Source organism: Muscardinus avellanarius (assembly GCF_963383645.1).
Source record: "Muscardinus avellanarius genome assembly, chromosome: 9".
Taxonomy (NCBI): Eukaryota; Metazoa; Chordata; class Mammalia; order Rodentia; family Gliridae; genus Muscardinus; species Muscardinus avellanarius.
In genome coordinates this window covers 1,445,163-1,461,624 of record NC_137795.1, presented here as the reverse complement: position 1 = coordinate 1,461,624, position 16,462 = coordinate 1,445,163, and the positions used below count along the sequence as shown (strand labels likewise).

Here is a 16,462-nt window from a genome sequence, read left to right as displayed (position 1 = left end):
AGGAAGACCAGAATGGCCACAGGGACATTGGGCAGCAGACAAGTTCATGCAAAGGATCATTAGAAGGTGGTGAAATTGATTAACAATCATAATCCATCTATATGCTGTCTGCAAGATACACACCTTACAAGATACAAACTAAAGGTGAAGGGCTGGAACAAGGTAATCTATGCTAATGGAACTTGAAGACAAGAAGGGGAAGCTACTCTATTAGACAAAATAGACCTCAAACCTATCTTATGAGAAAAGACAAAGCAGGTCATTTTTTACTATTAAGAGAACCAATCCAACAAGAGGATGTAACGAGAGTGAGCATTTAAGCCCCAAATTTAGGTGCAACCACATTTATAAAACAAATTCTTCATGACATTAAACATACATAGATCCCAATACAATAATACTTGAAGACTTCAACACTCCTTTCACACCAACAGATTGATATTCTAAACAAAAGGTCAGTAAAGATATCTCAGATATAATAAACACCATAAACCAAATAGACCTACTACACACATACAGAATATTCCATCCAACTACAGCTGAATTCAGATTCTTTTCAGCTGCTCATATAGTCATTTTTCTTAACCTGGAAGTCCTTTACTTGTGGAAAGAATTTTGCTTTCTATACTAAAGAAAAGCCATCAGTGTGTTAAGGTATCTTGTAAAAAAAAAAAAAAAAAAAAAAAAAAAAAAAAAAAAGAGAGAGAGAGAAAGAGAACAGTAAGCTGGGCGTGGTGACACACCTCTGTAATCCCAGCATCTGAGAGGCTGAGACATGAGGATCAGAGGTTGTGGCTAGCCTCAACAACTTAGTGAGGCCCTCCACAGGACCTGGATATGCCCTAGAAGGGGATACTGGGACCCTGGCTCACTCTTTCTGTTCTTTTCTTTCCTTCTCTTTTTCTTTCTTCTCTCTCTTACTCCTTTTGCACACGCATGCACTCGCTCACTTGTTCTCTTTCTGCCACAATGAGGTAAGCTTTGTTCTACCACACTCCCCACCCTGCTGTTCAGCCTCACTATATGCCCAAAGCAACAGAGCCAGCTGACCATGAACTGAGACCTTTCAAACTATGAGCCAAGATAAACATTTCCTCTTTATTTTTATTTTATTTATTTATTTATTTATTGGTGGTACTGGGGTTTCTGGAAGCCCTTCTACCTCCAGGCTACACTCCCAGACCTATTTTTTATACTTTTTTATTTGGAAACAGGGTCTCGTAAGCCAGTGCGTGAGGCTGGCTTCGAACCTGCGTGATCCCCCTGTCTCAGCCTCCCAAGCGCAGGGATTACAAGTGTGCGCCACCACGCCCGGCACATTTCCTCTTTATAACTGTTCATCTCAGGTATTGTGGCACATGGATAAAAATCTGACTACTAAAATGGGAAGGAAAATGCCAAGAGGACAATGTTTACAAACCACAGGAGACAGTTCAGAATCAAGTGAAGACAATGTCTACATGGTCCTGGACCAGATCCTCATCTTTATCTTACCTTGTTCCCACAAGCCATTTCACTAACAGAGGTTGTTCTTCATTGATATGCTCCTCAGAGCCAGGATACACAGTGGTGAATTCAACACTCTTTCCCTGATGATATTTCTGCTGAATATTTTGTACCTGGCCTATATGACATTTCTCTCAGATGCTCCGCTGAATGAATCCTCTATTTCCCAGGACTGGCTAATGATCTTGCCCAATGACATCCTAAGGAGTTGAGCTCCTATGTAATTTCTCAGGCCTGACCATAGGCAAATCTGGAGACACCTGGCCTCCCCAGACCAAACTTGAGCACAGCCAGTGCCTACCAGTCCCTGATGGAGTTACAGTCCAGGACTAGAGCCATCTACCTAGTCATCAAGCTCTTTGTTCTTCACCTATTCACATCCCTACTTGGCACTTTCATTTGTAGGTCTTTCGATCTGAAGCCTGGGACAGAAATCCTCTTTAGATATCTCCTGAGGATGGGCAGGGAGCCTTCAAGACATTTTTCTTCTCTCTGACTCACTCGGTACCCAGTACTCCTACTCCTAGTCCTTCCCCGGTGCCCCTGCCCCTACTTCAAGATCCAACGAACTTTCAGTCTTTGGAGGTCCCTTAACAATGAGATGACCCCCTAGTCTGAACGGTCCCCCTACACCTCCACTGAGGGGAAGATAAAGAAGAAAGAGTTAGCAATTTCTCTGAACTCCTGGCAGACCAGCTCCCTTTCTGAGCTCAGGAGAGCTTCTGTATCCCAGAAGGTTCTCTCAGGAAACTTGAGTACCCTGAACCAGAGACCAGGTTTAACTACTTTCTTTTGGGAACTTTCCCCTAATAATGGCATAAATATTCTTACACAACTACATTTGTGTTTGACATGCTATTTTCAGAACTAGGCTATAAACCACATTTAAAGATACAGATGTAGGTGGCAAAATTATTTTAAAAAGCAGAAAAGCTGGGCATGGTGGCACACACTTGTAATCCCAGCATTTGAGAGGTTGAGACAGGAGGATCACAGTTCACAGACAGCCTCAGCTGCTTAGTGAGGCCTTCTGCAACTTAGTGAGACCTTGTTTCAAATTAAAATTTAAAAAAAAAATAGGGCTGGAGATCTATCTCAAAGGTAGAATGACCTTGGGTTCCATCCCAAGTACCGCAAAAGAAAATAAAAAAATTAAAAGCAGAGAAAAAATTAGCACAAAAGTTGGGATGACACTGCCCATGAAGGAACAAATCATTATGCACTAAGAAAGAATTTTAAGGATATAAAAGCTTTTGATAATTCATTATTATTTACTTATCTGAGTGAGTTATACAGGTATTCCTTTTACTAATCTTTAAAAGCATTTCTACAATACTTTTATATAATTCCATAGGTATGACATAGTTACAAAACATTTTACACATTAAAAGTTTTTTATAAAGATGAATACTGAGAGATGACGGACTCAAATTATAAAGATGCACAAGTCATAAGGGAAGAAATTCCAAATAGCTGTTCCTTATCAGACCTTTAATGTAAGTTTAAGGAGAGAGCATGGGGGTGTACGCCTGTAATCCCAGCACTTGGAAGGCCGAGACAGAAGGATCTCAGGTTCATGGCCAGCCTCAGGAATTTAGTGAGGCTATCCACAATTTAGTGAGGCCCTGTTTCTAACTAAAAACAAAAACAGGACTGGGAGTGTAGTTCAGAGGCTCTATGTGTTCAATGCCCACTACCACAAAAAATATATATACATCTATGTATACATATACACGCTGAGGAACCAATTTAAAAGTAAAGTTCAGTAAAAGTGTCCTGTAGGTATAACAAACACAAGTCCAAGAAGGAAGCTCTGGAAAGGCACTGGTCATTGCAGACAGACATTGCTCATCAACCCCACATACTACCCAGTCTTTCTTCCACAAGACCTGCCCAAATGCGTCTTGATTTATAATGGAATTCAAGGTTGAAGAGCCTAAAAATCCAAAATGGGTATTTTGTAGTCATTCTCAAATAGAGCGCCGAGAGGAAAAGCACTCAAAAATCTGAAAATTACTCTGAAACTTAAGTGCTTTGATGATTCTATTCTTTCTGTTGTCACGAGAAATGTAGGAAAGGGATTTCTGTCCATACTTCAACTGCAGATTTTGTTGTTGCTGCTGCTGTTGTTGTTGTTGTTGTTGTTGGTGGTGGTGGTGGTGGTGGTGGTGTGGTGTGTTTACTGGGAATTGAACCTAGGGCCATTCTACCTCTGAGCTATGCTCCTAGCCCCATTTTATTATTTTAATTCTGAAGAGGGCCTTGCTAAATTGCTGAGGCTGGTGTTGAGGTCCTCACTAAATTGCTACAGGCAATCCTCCTATCTCAGCCTCTCAAGTACTGGGATTACAGGCATGTGCCACCACACTTGGCAGTTTTAACAAGTTGTATAAGAACCCTGACAGTAGAAGCAGCCATAATCACTGGGAGAACTCTAAAGAAAATGAAGCAGAAAAACACACAGCCATCTTGGGTCAGCCACAGCGCATACCCGGTGGTTGTATGCATTTATTTCCCATCTTAAAATTAAAAACCAATTGGATGGCTGCCAGGTGATCATTACCCAAGGAGAAATGTGGGCAAGGAAAATGGAACCAGGTGCTACTTGAAGATGAACACATTTCCAGGTAAAGGAAGGAACCAAAATAGAGTGAAGGACACCAACAATTAAAATAATAGGCAACCAGTGGGGATAAACTCTAACACCAATAGGCTGTGTTCGCAAAACCAAACTCACTTCACCTCCTCAAGTCAGAGAAGTCAGAGCTTGGCAGCCTGGCCCAGTCATCACCTGGCTGTTTTCCATTTTCATTTCTAGTGAAATGGCTGCTTGGCTTCTGAAAATTTGTATCTATACTATTTTAAAACAAATATACTTCCGGGATAAAAAAAAAAAATATGTTCAGTCCGCTCTGCAAATTTCTAATCTGTTAGACAACCTCAACCTTCATTTCCCAATATATAATGCAATCTACATTAAAATTTTAACACTGTTTTAGAAACCCTCCTCTTTATCTTCAGCTCATGTTTTAAAAAGCCTTCCACTCAACTTTATTCCACTCATAAAATTAGTAAGTTGACTAAATTAGCCATCAAGGAAGAAAAATTAAGAACTAGCTAATAATTTTAAACCCCTTGCCGGGCATGGTGGCGCACACTTGTAATCCCCGCGCTTGGGAGGCGGAGACAGGAGCATCGCACAGGTTCGAAGCCAGCCGCACGCTCTGGCTTAGGAGACCCTGTTTCCAAATAAAAATAATATAAAAGAGGTCTGGGAGTGTAGCCCAGAGGTAGAAGGGCTTCCAGGAACCCCAGTACCACAAAAAAAAAAAACCCTAGAAATATTTCATGTCAAAAATACTTTAAAACATTTCAAAATTTTCTTCAACAAAATACACACCGAGATCTGTATTCCAGTGCCATTTACATCTCTGCCCTTGAGGAGTGAAGGGGCAGTGCCAGCTTTCTGTTAATATAAGGGGCTCCACTATGCACAAGAGCTGCAAGCTCAATTGGAGACGGGAACAGCTGGGAAGATTTTTCAGGTTAGGACGCTGTGATACCTTGAAATCCTTGGAATCTCCAAAGTGACAATATTTTTTATATTCTAAGAAGCTAACTGGTGGCCAGAGACCCATAGGTAGCTTTAGGATGGGGACTAGTCAGAGGAAAAACCAAGGCAGGATTAAAAGTTGGGGCTTTTAGTCCCTATCCCCAAACTTCAAGGAGAGAAGAGGACCTAGGGTTCACGACCAAAGGCCGAGGTTCAGAAAACTTCCAGAGAGCTGAACACTGGGAGGTTTCTCAAGGGTGGAGCACCAGAGAGGTCATAAAAGTTCCACACCCCTTCCCACAGGCCTTACTCTATTCATCTCTTCATTCGTTTTCTTTCTGATATACTTTATAATAAACTGGTGAATATAATTAGGTTTTTCCCTGAGTTCTGTGAGCCACTCTAGCAAAATAACTAAACCAGGCTGGGGTCGCAGGAACTCCGATTCCCCTGAGGCAGGTCCTCAAGAACACACGACCCAGTAAGACTAGTCTCTTATCTGCTTTCTGCATCACAGGGTTCCCACAGTGGCCTCTCTGCTCATAGTTTATTCCTATCTCCCCAAATACAGCTGATTTTCCAAGTTCGAGCTAAAGTGGTCCCTCCACACAGAAATTTCTCCTGCCTCCAAAATTCTACAACTTTCTCTTTTTTTACTGTCTGTCTTCCATTCACAAATACCCTGCTGCCATCCCCATTTTCTACCCTGCCGACTCCCGTGCTGTCAAGAGCCCAAACACAGAATTAAAAATACAGAGCCCAAGCCGGGCATGGTGGGCACGCTTGTCATCCCAGCATTCAGGAGGTGAAGACTGGAGGATCGCGGTTCACGGGCAGCCTCAGCTACTTAGTGAGGCCCTTTGCAACTTAGTGAAACCCTGTTTCAAAAATAAAGAATAAAATATTGGGGCTGGGGGTATCACTCGGAGGGGGAATGCCCTTGGGTTCTATCCCCAGTACTGCAAACAATAATAATAATAACAATAATAAAGAGTAAAAAATAGGTCTGGAGTGTAGTTTGGATACAACGGCCCTAGATTCTGTCTTCATTACCACACACACACAAAAAAAATTCCAAATGCAATCTTCCTGCTTGGTATGTATTTTACGTGTTGATTAAATAAAGGGATATGCATCATCTATGTAGAGAGAAAAGAGCCTACCAGGAACGGTTGAGGTTGAAAGACTAAGAAAATTCAAGTCAAGGCCCAAGCCATCAAGAGCCCCTCAATCCAACCTTATATTCACTTTAGCAGATACTTAATATATTCAGCCTTTGAAATAATGATTATAACAACCATCACAAGAAAGCAATATAAATGTTTACTTTGATAACTGTTTAGAAATTCTTTCAAATACAACGTTAGCACAAGTTTGACATCTCTTACTTGAAATCTAATCTCCCAAATGTAATGAAGCGATCTGTAAAACACATGGGCAATACCAAGCAAATGAACATATCCCAAAAAGTGTCCCTCTGTGGCTCATTTCGCTCTGGCACACTGGCCTGCTGTCCCCCAAGCCAGCCTTCTCTCCTGACTACCACATTCTCTCTGGTTATTTCTTTGTGTCTAGTTTCAAAAGCAAAATGATTGGTATCATCTTTCAACCGTGCATTTTTTTCACTTTCCCAATTAAATAATTAAAAGAACTAAGTTTTGTAGAACTAAGTCAGAAATACTAGCACCAAAGTGTCTTAAATCTATATGTAGCTATATTTTAAATTGATCTAATAACCTCCCCATTTGATAAATATTTAGAAATACTGTTATAAAATTAAATAACTTAATAGCTATTAATCATTTATTATATACCTTATATATTAAAATATTCTTACCTTAAATATGTGCCATATATGAAGAATAATGCCATCATTAGTCCATTCAGAATGAAAATTACAGCGACATAAAAACAAGCAGGATCTCCTAATCCTTTAAAAATAAACAAAACATACATCCTAATCACAAATTACTTTGTGTCCAAAAAAATTATATTAAATGGCACTTATTCTGAAAATGGCTGCCAGATAAATTGAATGGCTCCCCTCGGCTGCCACGTGAAAACAGGACACTGATGGAGAGCAAAGATAAGAAGATGCGGCAGCAATGGTGGCTCTACCCGAGGACTGCGAGTCTGCTGTTGGGCCTCCAGTCAGAGTATGGACGCTGCAGGCCATTCTCAGGCTGTTGTTTAGTTTTGCAGTGCTGGGAATTAAACCCAGGAGTGCTTTACCACTGAGTTACATCCAAGCCCTTTTAATTTTTTACTTTGAGACAGGGTCTCACCAACTTGCCCCATTAGCCTCCAACTTGCCCTGCCTCAGCCTCCCAAGTAGCCAATCTTTTTTTTTTTTTTTTTTTTTTTTGCGGTTCTGGGGATGGAACCCAGAGGCATTCGACCTCTGAGCTACACCCCCTGCACAATTTTGTATTCTTTATTTTGAAACAGGGTCTCACTAAGTTGCGGAGGGCCTCACTTAGTAGCTGAGGCTGTCTGCAAACCACGATCCTCCGGTCTCAGCCTCCCAAATGCTGGGATTACAAGCATGCACCACCACGCCCGGCTGCCAATCTTTTTTTTTTTATATTGTTTTTATTTATTTATTTATTTATTTATTGGTGGTACTGGGAATGGAACCCTTCTGCCTCCTTGCTACACTCCCAGACCAATTTTATATTTTATTTGGAAACGGGGTCTCTTAAGCCAGTGAGGCTGGCTTCAAACCTGCACGATACTCCTGTCTCCACCTCCCTGGCTTTTTTATATTTTAATAAATTTTTCTAGCCAGGCATGGTGGCGCATGCTTGTAATCCCTGCGCTTGGGAGGCGGAGACAGGAGGACTGCACAGGTTCAAAGCCAGCCATACTGGCGTAAGAGACCCTGTTTCCAAATAAAAATATAAAATAGGTCTGGGAGTGTAGCCCAGAGGTAGAAGGGCTTCCAGGAACCCCAGTACCAACAACAACAACAAAAATTCTTGGTGCAATGTAGTCATACTTCTTAATGGGATTAAAAAAAATCTTGGGGAAATACACATGCACACATCGCCCAATCAGCCTTACCCAATCCCTAACCTTTTCCCTCCCCCTCCTTCCTTCCCATGCTTGGTTTCCTGATTGACTTTGATATGTTTAAGTACATCATGTGCTTTAAAGAGTTTCCCCTCTTCCCCCTCCCATCCCCTCAGATAGGTCGCCTTAATTGCTCCTCTACAGGGTCCCTTCTTCATCTAGAGTTCCACCTGTTACCCATTTCTCTCTAGTTTTCGCACATTAAGAAAAGCATCTGATTTCTTGGTTTTTGTGACATTTCAGTGTAAATGCCATAATTTTGTTCTCCCTTATGGCTGAGCAAAATTCCACTGTGTACACATGCCATAGTTCTGTAATCCACTCATCCCTTGAAGGACATCGTGGCGGGTTCCGGGGTCTGGCATGGTGAACTGTGCCGCTATGAACATGGTTGCTCATGCATCAGTTTGGTATTTTGGTTTTCATTCATTTTGGTAGATACCCAGCGGTAGTACTGATGGATCACATGGTTAAGTTTTCCTTCTTCTGAGGATCTTCCATAGTTTTCCAAAGTAGTTGCACCAACTTGCAATCCCACCAACAACGTATTAGAGCATCTATTTCTCCAGATCCAATCAATTACAGTTTCTTTCTTCCTTGGAAGTCCTTCTTTTTAACTTCCACACTTATCCCACTTACTGAAATCATGAAAGCCAGAAGGTGAGTAACTCTGACAAGATGATCCACTCACAACCAATTTTTTTAATAGAGGTCACTTGGATCTGGGAATCTGCTGGGAGATGAGGTGAGGCGGCAGCAGCTTCTAGCACTTCCTGGCCACACGGTTGCAGGGACCTGCTGGCCCTTTGCTATGGAGCAGGCCCCGGTCCCAGCCCTGCCGCATGTGGCAGGCTCTGGGCCCATGCTTGCTGGCTCCAGACCCAGACTCACAAGTGGCAGGCTCCAGACCGGGCGGCAGGCTGCGGGTTCAGCCTCTCAGGCTCTAGACCCGGCCTCACCAGCTCCAGGCCCAGCCTCACCGCGCAGCAGGCTCCAGGCCCGCCCTTTCTGGCTCCAGACCCAGCTTCGCCACAGGGCAGCCCAGGCCAGGCTTCGTTGGCTCTAGACCCGGCCTCGCCGCGTAGCAGGGATACCTTTCACCGTGGGCAGGATGTCTACAGAGATTCCCATTTTTCCTTCCATATTTATTTTTAGTAGGAGAAAACAGCACGTGTCATTTGCAGAAGCTGGGAGCCAGATCCCCTAGCAGCAATAGGTTTTATCTCCCCACCAAAAGCAGAGGCCCAAAGCCTCACCTGGGAAAGTGGGATCCAGTGCTCCAAGCACATCTCCGCCCCCAATGCAGCAGAGAGGAGCACAGCGGCCCTGAGCACCGAGGTCTCCCGGGACGTCCAGTGCAGCGAGCTGGCCCGGCTATATGGGTGGGGCTCCCTCCATCTTGCCCCGAACATTTTTCTTACATAGTATGTTGTCCAGAATTCTTGAGCCTGTGCAGCAGAAGCAGTCTACTTCAGGGAGATTATTTTCAAAAATTCAAGATGGATTGGATTGGATCTGTCTGCCTCTCCCAAATAGCAGACACCACCCCCGCCGCCATCTTGGTCCCTCTCTGTGAACCTTTTTCTTACATAGTATGTGTCCAGAGTTCCTGAGCCACGTGTGGGCAGGAGCAGTCTACTTTTGGGAAGATTTCTTCAAAAATTCAAGGTAGATTGGATTGGATCTGTCTGCCTCTACTGAATAACTGGTTGCCGCCACCACCGCCTTCTTGGTCTCTCCTATCGTATGCTGTTGTTAAGAATTCCTGTGCATGTGCAGCAGGAGCAGTCTGCTTTCTGATCTCTTCTAGGATGTCCCTCCAAAAATCACTTTTCTTGCAGTGCTGGGTGCCACGGTGCCATCTTGCCTCTAATTCTGCCATATTCCACTCTGTCTCCTATATTTCAGACAGGAAGTCATGACTGGAAATGTCTCCGTATGTTGTCTCAATCAGCTATTAAATCAAAATCTGTTGTCCGGGATTTCTCAGAGGGATGTGTGTCCTATTCAGCCGCTGCCAACCGCTGCGACCGCAGTTGCTGCTGTGGCTGTGGGAGCCACCATCTTCCTCCCTCTTCAATATTTATTTAATAAAAGAAAACAGTACATGTCCCTTAGAGACGCTGGGGGCCTCAGCACCTAGCAGCAATAGGCCCTATCTTCCCCCCAAGAACAGACGCCCACAGCTTCACCACAGACAGGTTCTGCTACTTCGAGTGCACCCCGGACCCAGCGCTACGCAAAGGACCGCAGCAGCCAGGAGCGCCCGCATGTCTCCCGGGACACAGAGCATGCCAGCCAACCCAGCTGTGCAGGGCTCCCTCTGATGCGCCCCGAACCTTGTTCTTGCATAGTATGTTGTCCAGAGTTCCTGAACCTGTGGGGCAGGTGCAGTCTACTTTCGGGGAGATTTCTTCAAAAGTTCAGGGTGGATTAATCTGTCTGCCTCTCCCGAACACTGGCCACCACCGCCACCGCCACCACCATCTTGGTTCTCCTCCCGAGTATTTTTCTTACATAGTATTTTGTTCAGAATTCCTGAGCATGTGGGGCAGGAGCGGTCTATTTTGGGGGAGATTTCTCCAACAGTTTAAGGCAGATTGGATTGGATCTGTTTGACTCTCCCGAATACTGGCCGCCACTGCCGCCATCCGTCTCTTCTCTCTTATATTTCAGATAGGAAGTCATGGCTGGAAATGTCTCTGTATGTTGTTCCTACCAGATATTAAATCAAAATCTGTCGTCCGAGGTTTCACAGAGGAATACATATCCTATTCGACTGCTGCCAGCTGTCGCCGCCGCGGCCGCAGTTGCCACCATCCCCGAGTAGCTGATCTTAACCAGCACGCAGCAGCCTATTTTTGAGTCTATTCAGGGTGTAATAGAGTAAGGCAGAAGCAACACCAAGTGCCAGGTTTGAGGCCAGGGCACAAGGGTTCATGCAGTGTCCAGCTCCGAAGCCCTGAGCTACCACAGAAAAGCCTGAGTGCTCTGAAGTACCTCGCTATAAAGAAAATGAAGTCCAAAGCACATGGAGAGCCCACACATAGGCAAGTGTCCTGGCTGAATGCAACCTCATAGTCACTCTAGCCCTCAAGTCAAAACATGAGCAAAGAAGCCTCCGGCTAAGCATCTTTCTACCCATTGGAATATTACTAGCAGAAGCCATATGTGTAATGGCTGCTCTTCATGCCGTTAAGTTTGGGCTAAGTTTATTATATTACAACTGATAACGAGGGAATATTACAGAATCTTACCTTCACAGCTTTCAATAGGACTAAGTCCTTCTCCTCTGGTAACTGTCCAACATATCTTGGTTTGAATACCAATCAAGTCCATTATTTTGGTATAAATCCGGTACCAGCTGGCCAAGATTACCTATTTTTACAGAAACAGGCACATTATAAGAAATGACACTTTTCTAAACCAGACTCAGTGGAACACACCTGTACTCAGGTAGATGGCAAGTTCAAGGGCAGTTTATGCTACTCAGTAAGAACCTGTCTCAAAACAAAATAGAAAGGGCTGGAGATGGAACTCAGTGGTGCTTGCCTAATGGGGCAGGAATTTGAGTTTGACTCTATTACACATATATCAAAATAATAATAATAATAATAACAACAACAATAATAATAATAAACCATGTGATACCATGTGACCTTGTTTCTGAAAAATCTCCTTTGTGTATGGTCACAGAAAGCACTCAAAAGTAGCACTTTAATGAGAAAATACTGGAACTTGGAGTTATGTATCTGTATCCTTATCTCCTCATTAATCTATCAACTCATTGAGCTGAGCTGAAGGCTGCTGCTGAGAGGCCCAAGCAGACATGGCCTTGCCTTCAGGGTACCATCCAGCAGACAGCAGGCTAAGAAGGGGAACAATCAAGTGTGCTTCTCAGCCCTCTCAAATAAAGGAGGAAATGACGTCTCAGCTGGGTTCCAGAGAAGGCTTAGGGACATGTCAAATGAAGACAGGGAGGGAACAGGGAGGCCCAGAGAAGTTACTGATACCACTGCCTTCCTCCCTCGCCTCCTAGGTGGGCCACCCTCACCTCTTTCCCAGGAGAGTACACTCAATTAAATGAGGAGCCCCAGAGTGCAAAGAAACATTATTTGACAAATGGCACATAAACGTAATGGTGCTTACTTGCAATAATCCTTACAAACACATAAGACTTAGATAGCCTTCACATTTCTACACAATGTTATCACAATAATGGTTCCTGCAGAATAAGTGAAGGCTCTCCCAAATCCCTCTTTTCCATATTCCTGCCCAAGATACATAGTGTCTTATAAGAAAGGGGAGAAAGAGAGAAAGAAAAAGAAAAATCACAACAAGAAAAAGTAACTTACCTCAGGGTAAAGATTGAACCTTTTTAATGTGTTAATGACAAGGGGGTATTCAGTCAGTTTATCATTCATAATCAACCATACTCCATTCAAGAATGAGGGTGCCTCCACAATAGTCTTGAAGTAAGAATAATATAACCCCTGAAATAAGGATATGCTCTAGTTATAATAAAAAGTACATAATTATTATGCCTCTTTTTACCTTAAAAATACTTTAAATGCACTGCTTTTGAAAAACAGTGCACTCAAGCAAATAATAGCTACAATTAATTTCACAGGTTTCTGATCACTGATAAATTCTTAGGCTGCAAAAAATACATATTTATAATAACCTTGTTCTAATTAAAATAACTAAATATAAAATATCTTTAAAAGTAATTTCAATACTTAGAATATGCATATATATATATATATTCAGCATATTTCCTCTAAGAAAATCCTATAATCCATACTAATACAAGTATTAAAAAAAATCTAGCTTATAACAGAATGACTGGTTTATTATAAAACTAAAATTTGCCATGAACCAAAAAATCTTTCCAAGCCCAAACTGCTTCCTCCTAACTGCTTATTTAAATCCCCAAAATGACATCAGTCATCTTTCCTCCAGATTTACATGCAAAAATGCAAATGTATTGAGAAGGCTGCATAATATATTGCATATAAATTTTATTCAGATGTCAAATAATTTTATAGATCATTTCCCTCCTATCGACTCATCATAAGGTGAAAACCCTATAGAACTGGGGGTGGAGATGAATCAGGTTTTGAGGAAAAAATGTAATAGTTTAGTTTGATTTGCTATTTGGAAGGGTAACACAGGTAGACCCATAATACATGAGTCAAAAAACATGAAAGTACTGGAGACTTAAGAGGATCTAAGTGGCAGTGTGAGAGCAGACAAATAAGCACAGACCACAAGCACCTTCTTCTGCACAATTTTACCTAATGCCCTGGAGTCAAGAGCATCAGCTACCAAACCCTAAACTCGGTTTAAGGTTCAGAAATATGAAGGTGATTTACTTTCCTAGACTTTATTAAAAAAGAAAAAGTCAATACTATGATGCTTTACTCTTGACTTTTAAAAAATTGTATTTCCTACTGTACTCAGTTGAATAGTATCTCCCTAAATTTCATGTCCATCAGAACCTGTGAATATGACCTTATTTAAGAACAGAGCCCTTGCAGATGTCATCAAACTTGGTTGAGATACTAGATTAAGGTGGATTCTAAATCTATATGACCTGTATGTTTATAAAATGAGGAACTCTGCACACAGAAAGAGACAGACAGGAAAGAGGCCATAAGAGGACGGAGCCAGCAAGCAAGACTTCAAAAAGCCAAGAAGTACCAGACCTGCCAGCAAGATCAGACACTGCAAGACAAGACGGGCTCCCTGGTGCCTTCAGAGATGGCCCTGCTCTTCCCAACTACAGCCTCCCGAACTGTGGGAAATTAACTTCTGCCACTTTAGGCCACCTGATTTGATGTACCCTATTATGGCTGCCCTAAGAAACTACCATACCTACCTTGTTTTGTAGGTCTGATTTTGGAAACATGCAAGTGCTTTATTTAGTGATAAAGCAATTTTTTAAATCATTAAATATCAAAATAAATTTAACTACCAAAAAAAATCTCAAGTAACTTAAAGATGCAGTAACTTTACTACATATCCCTAGTGACATAAATATACTAAGGTCAAAAGAAATTATAAGAAAATCTTGTTTTTCATTAATTGTATTTTTAATAATATCTTTGATATTTTTATTTTGAAAATAAGATTCTCAGACTAAGGAAAAAGATACAATTTTAATATCAGGTTATTAAAAAATATCTAATCCCAAATTTAAAAATAAGAACATAGCTTGGCCCAGTGGCCCATACCTGTAATCTCAGGAACTGGGGAGGCTGAGACAGTAGGTCTAAAATGTTTGAGGTAAGTCTATGTCAAGATAAAAAGGGCTAGGGGTATTAACGCAGTGGAAGACTGACTCTGTACTTTGTATGTGAGTGTGAGTGTATGTGTGCATAAAATGTATCTGTATACACATACACACACCCTCAAAACTGTGCACATATACATGTATATAGATATGGAGTACATATATATACTCCATATGGAGTATATATGTGTGTGCGTCTAAATGGAGATTTATGATTTGTTCTCTTATATCTTTGTTCACTAGAAAGACCTAGATATAATGGCCAACTTTGTATCAGCTGTGGCATCAAAATTGTGGTTTCTGGGACTTCCGGGAAGATGGCGACCGAGAAAAGCAGCGTTTACGAGTCCTGCTAAAACGTGATCTCTATTGCCACAAAATCAGCACTTTCCATAGCCAGAAAACACCATCATCAGAGAAATAAAAAACGTAAACACAAGGGACAGAGAAAAAAAAGACTAGAAGAACAACCAGAGACCAGAAATCAAGCCTGCAATGTGGCGGCGGAGCCATGCTGGCACCATCTTCCCTCACAGCACCAAGCTCCAGAGAGGAAAGGTAAACAGGAGCTGAAGTGAGCAGCCGTGGATCATTCGGGTGTAATTCAGCAGTTCTTTCAGCGCAAACAACATCAAAACTCCCAGTGGCCAAGCTCATCACGCCTTCCAGGGACTCAGAACAGAGCTCAAAACCAGAAAAGGAATACGCCAGTCTCACGGCCGAGAGCGTGACAGCGGCGCCATATTGCCAGCAGCGACAGTGAGTTCACCAAGCCCCACGACAGCTCCTGATCAGCGTGCACAATAACCGTGAGTGAAACTGCAGCCCCTAAAGGAGAAATCCCTGTACTGCACTCCCAGGGACTTGCGCAGCTTTGATAAGCTCCTTGGGTCTGAGATTTTGCAGTCCAACCCAGTGAAGTGGTAGCGCTGGCAGAGATATCACACCTCAGTCACAGCTCCCTGTGGGAAAACGCCCAACCGACACCCCCATGCCTTGATTAACTTCCTGGGTCTGAGACTTTGCGATACAACCCAGTAAAGGAATAGAGGCATCTGAGATTACCAGACTTGAGATACAGAGCACCCTAAGTGAAGTCGTAGTGACCCAGGGAAGGCACAAACTTCTGAAATCATGGGAAAGAGGAACAACAATAGAGCAATGAATGCCCACAACCCCCTATTATTAGAACCTGATAACATAGAAATTCAGAGATCTCCAGAAGATGAAATCAGGAATGTAACTGTAGAAATAATACAGGAATTTAGAAAAAAATTTAGAGAGAGTCAAAAAAAGATAAAAGATGCAATCACTGAAATAAAAGCCTCAATTCAAAGTATAAACAACCGATTAGACCACATGGAGAATAGAATCTCGCTCCTAGAAGATGATCACTCCAAAAATGAACACATAATTTATAACTTAAAAAAAAAATCCGACAGCAGGAATCTGACATTGAAGAAATATGGGCCCATTTTAAGAGAGCTAACCTAAGAATAATTGGAATAGAGGAAGGAAAATAAGGTGAAACCAAAGGGATCAATAATATCTTCAAAGAAATAATAGCAGAAAATTTTCCAAACATAGAGCAAGTGGTTGATACACAGATCCAGGAAACTTATAGAACTCCCTTTAGACAGGATCAGAGAAGAGGTTCCCCACGCCACATAATTGTCAAAATGACCAATGTGGAAGCCAAGCAGAGAAACTTAAAGGCAACAAAAACAAAAGGCCAAGTGACATTCGGAGGCAAACCAATTAGAATCACTCCAGACTTCCCAAACCAAGTCATGAAAGCCAGAAGGGCTTGGAGTAACATATTCCAAACTCTGAAAGAAAACAACTTCCAGCCAAAACTTTCCTACCCAGCAAAACTTTCTATCAAATTAGATGGGGAAATAAGAAGCTTCCATGACAAAAAGAAACTGAAGGAATTTATGTCTTCAAACCCAGCACTAGAGGAAATACTCAAAGAGATTAACTACAAGAAGAAATAAGTAATACACACCAGAACCAGAGAAACAAGATTTTCCATC

At 42.2% G+C, this 16,462-nt stretch overlaps 1 protein-coding gene across 1 annotated transcript in view; it reads right to left on the bottom strand.

The window, feature by feature from the left end:
* DPY19L1 (dpy-19 like C-mannosyltransferase 1) overlaps positions 1-16,462 on the bottom strand; it is a gene marked incomplete at both ends in the record, with an annotated part of 112,084 nt that overhangs the window by 76,968 nt on the left and 18,654 nt on the right. Inside the window, 3 exons of the mRNA XM_080701001.1 lie at positions 6,897-6,990; positions 11,389-11,509; positions 12,487-12,624. Coding sequence (XP_080557127.1) covers positions 6,897-6,990; positions 11,389-11,509; positions 12,487-12,624 — 353 coding nt within the window. The remainder of the gene's footprint in view (positions 1-6,896; positions 6,991-11,388; positions 11,510-12,486; positions 12,625-16,462) is intronic.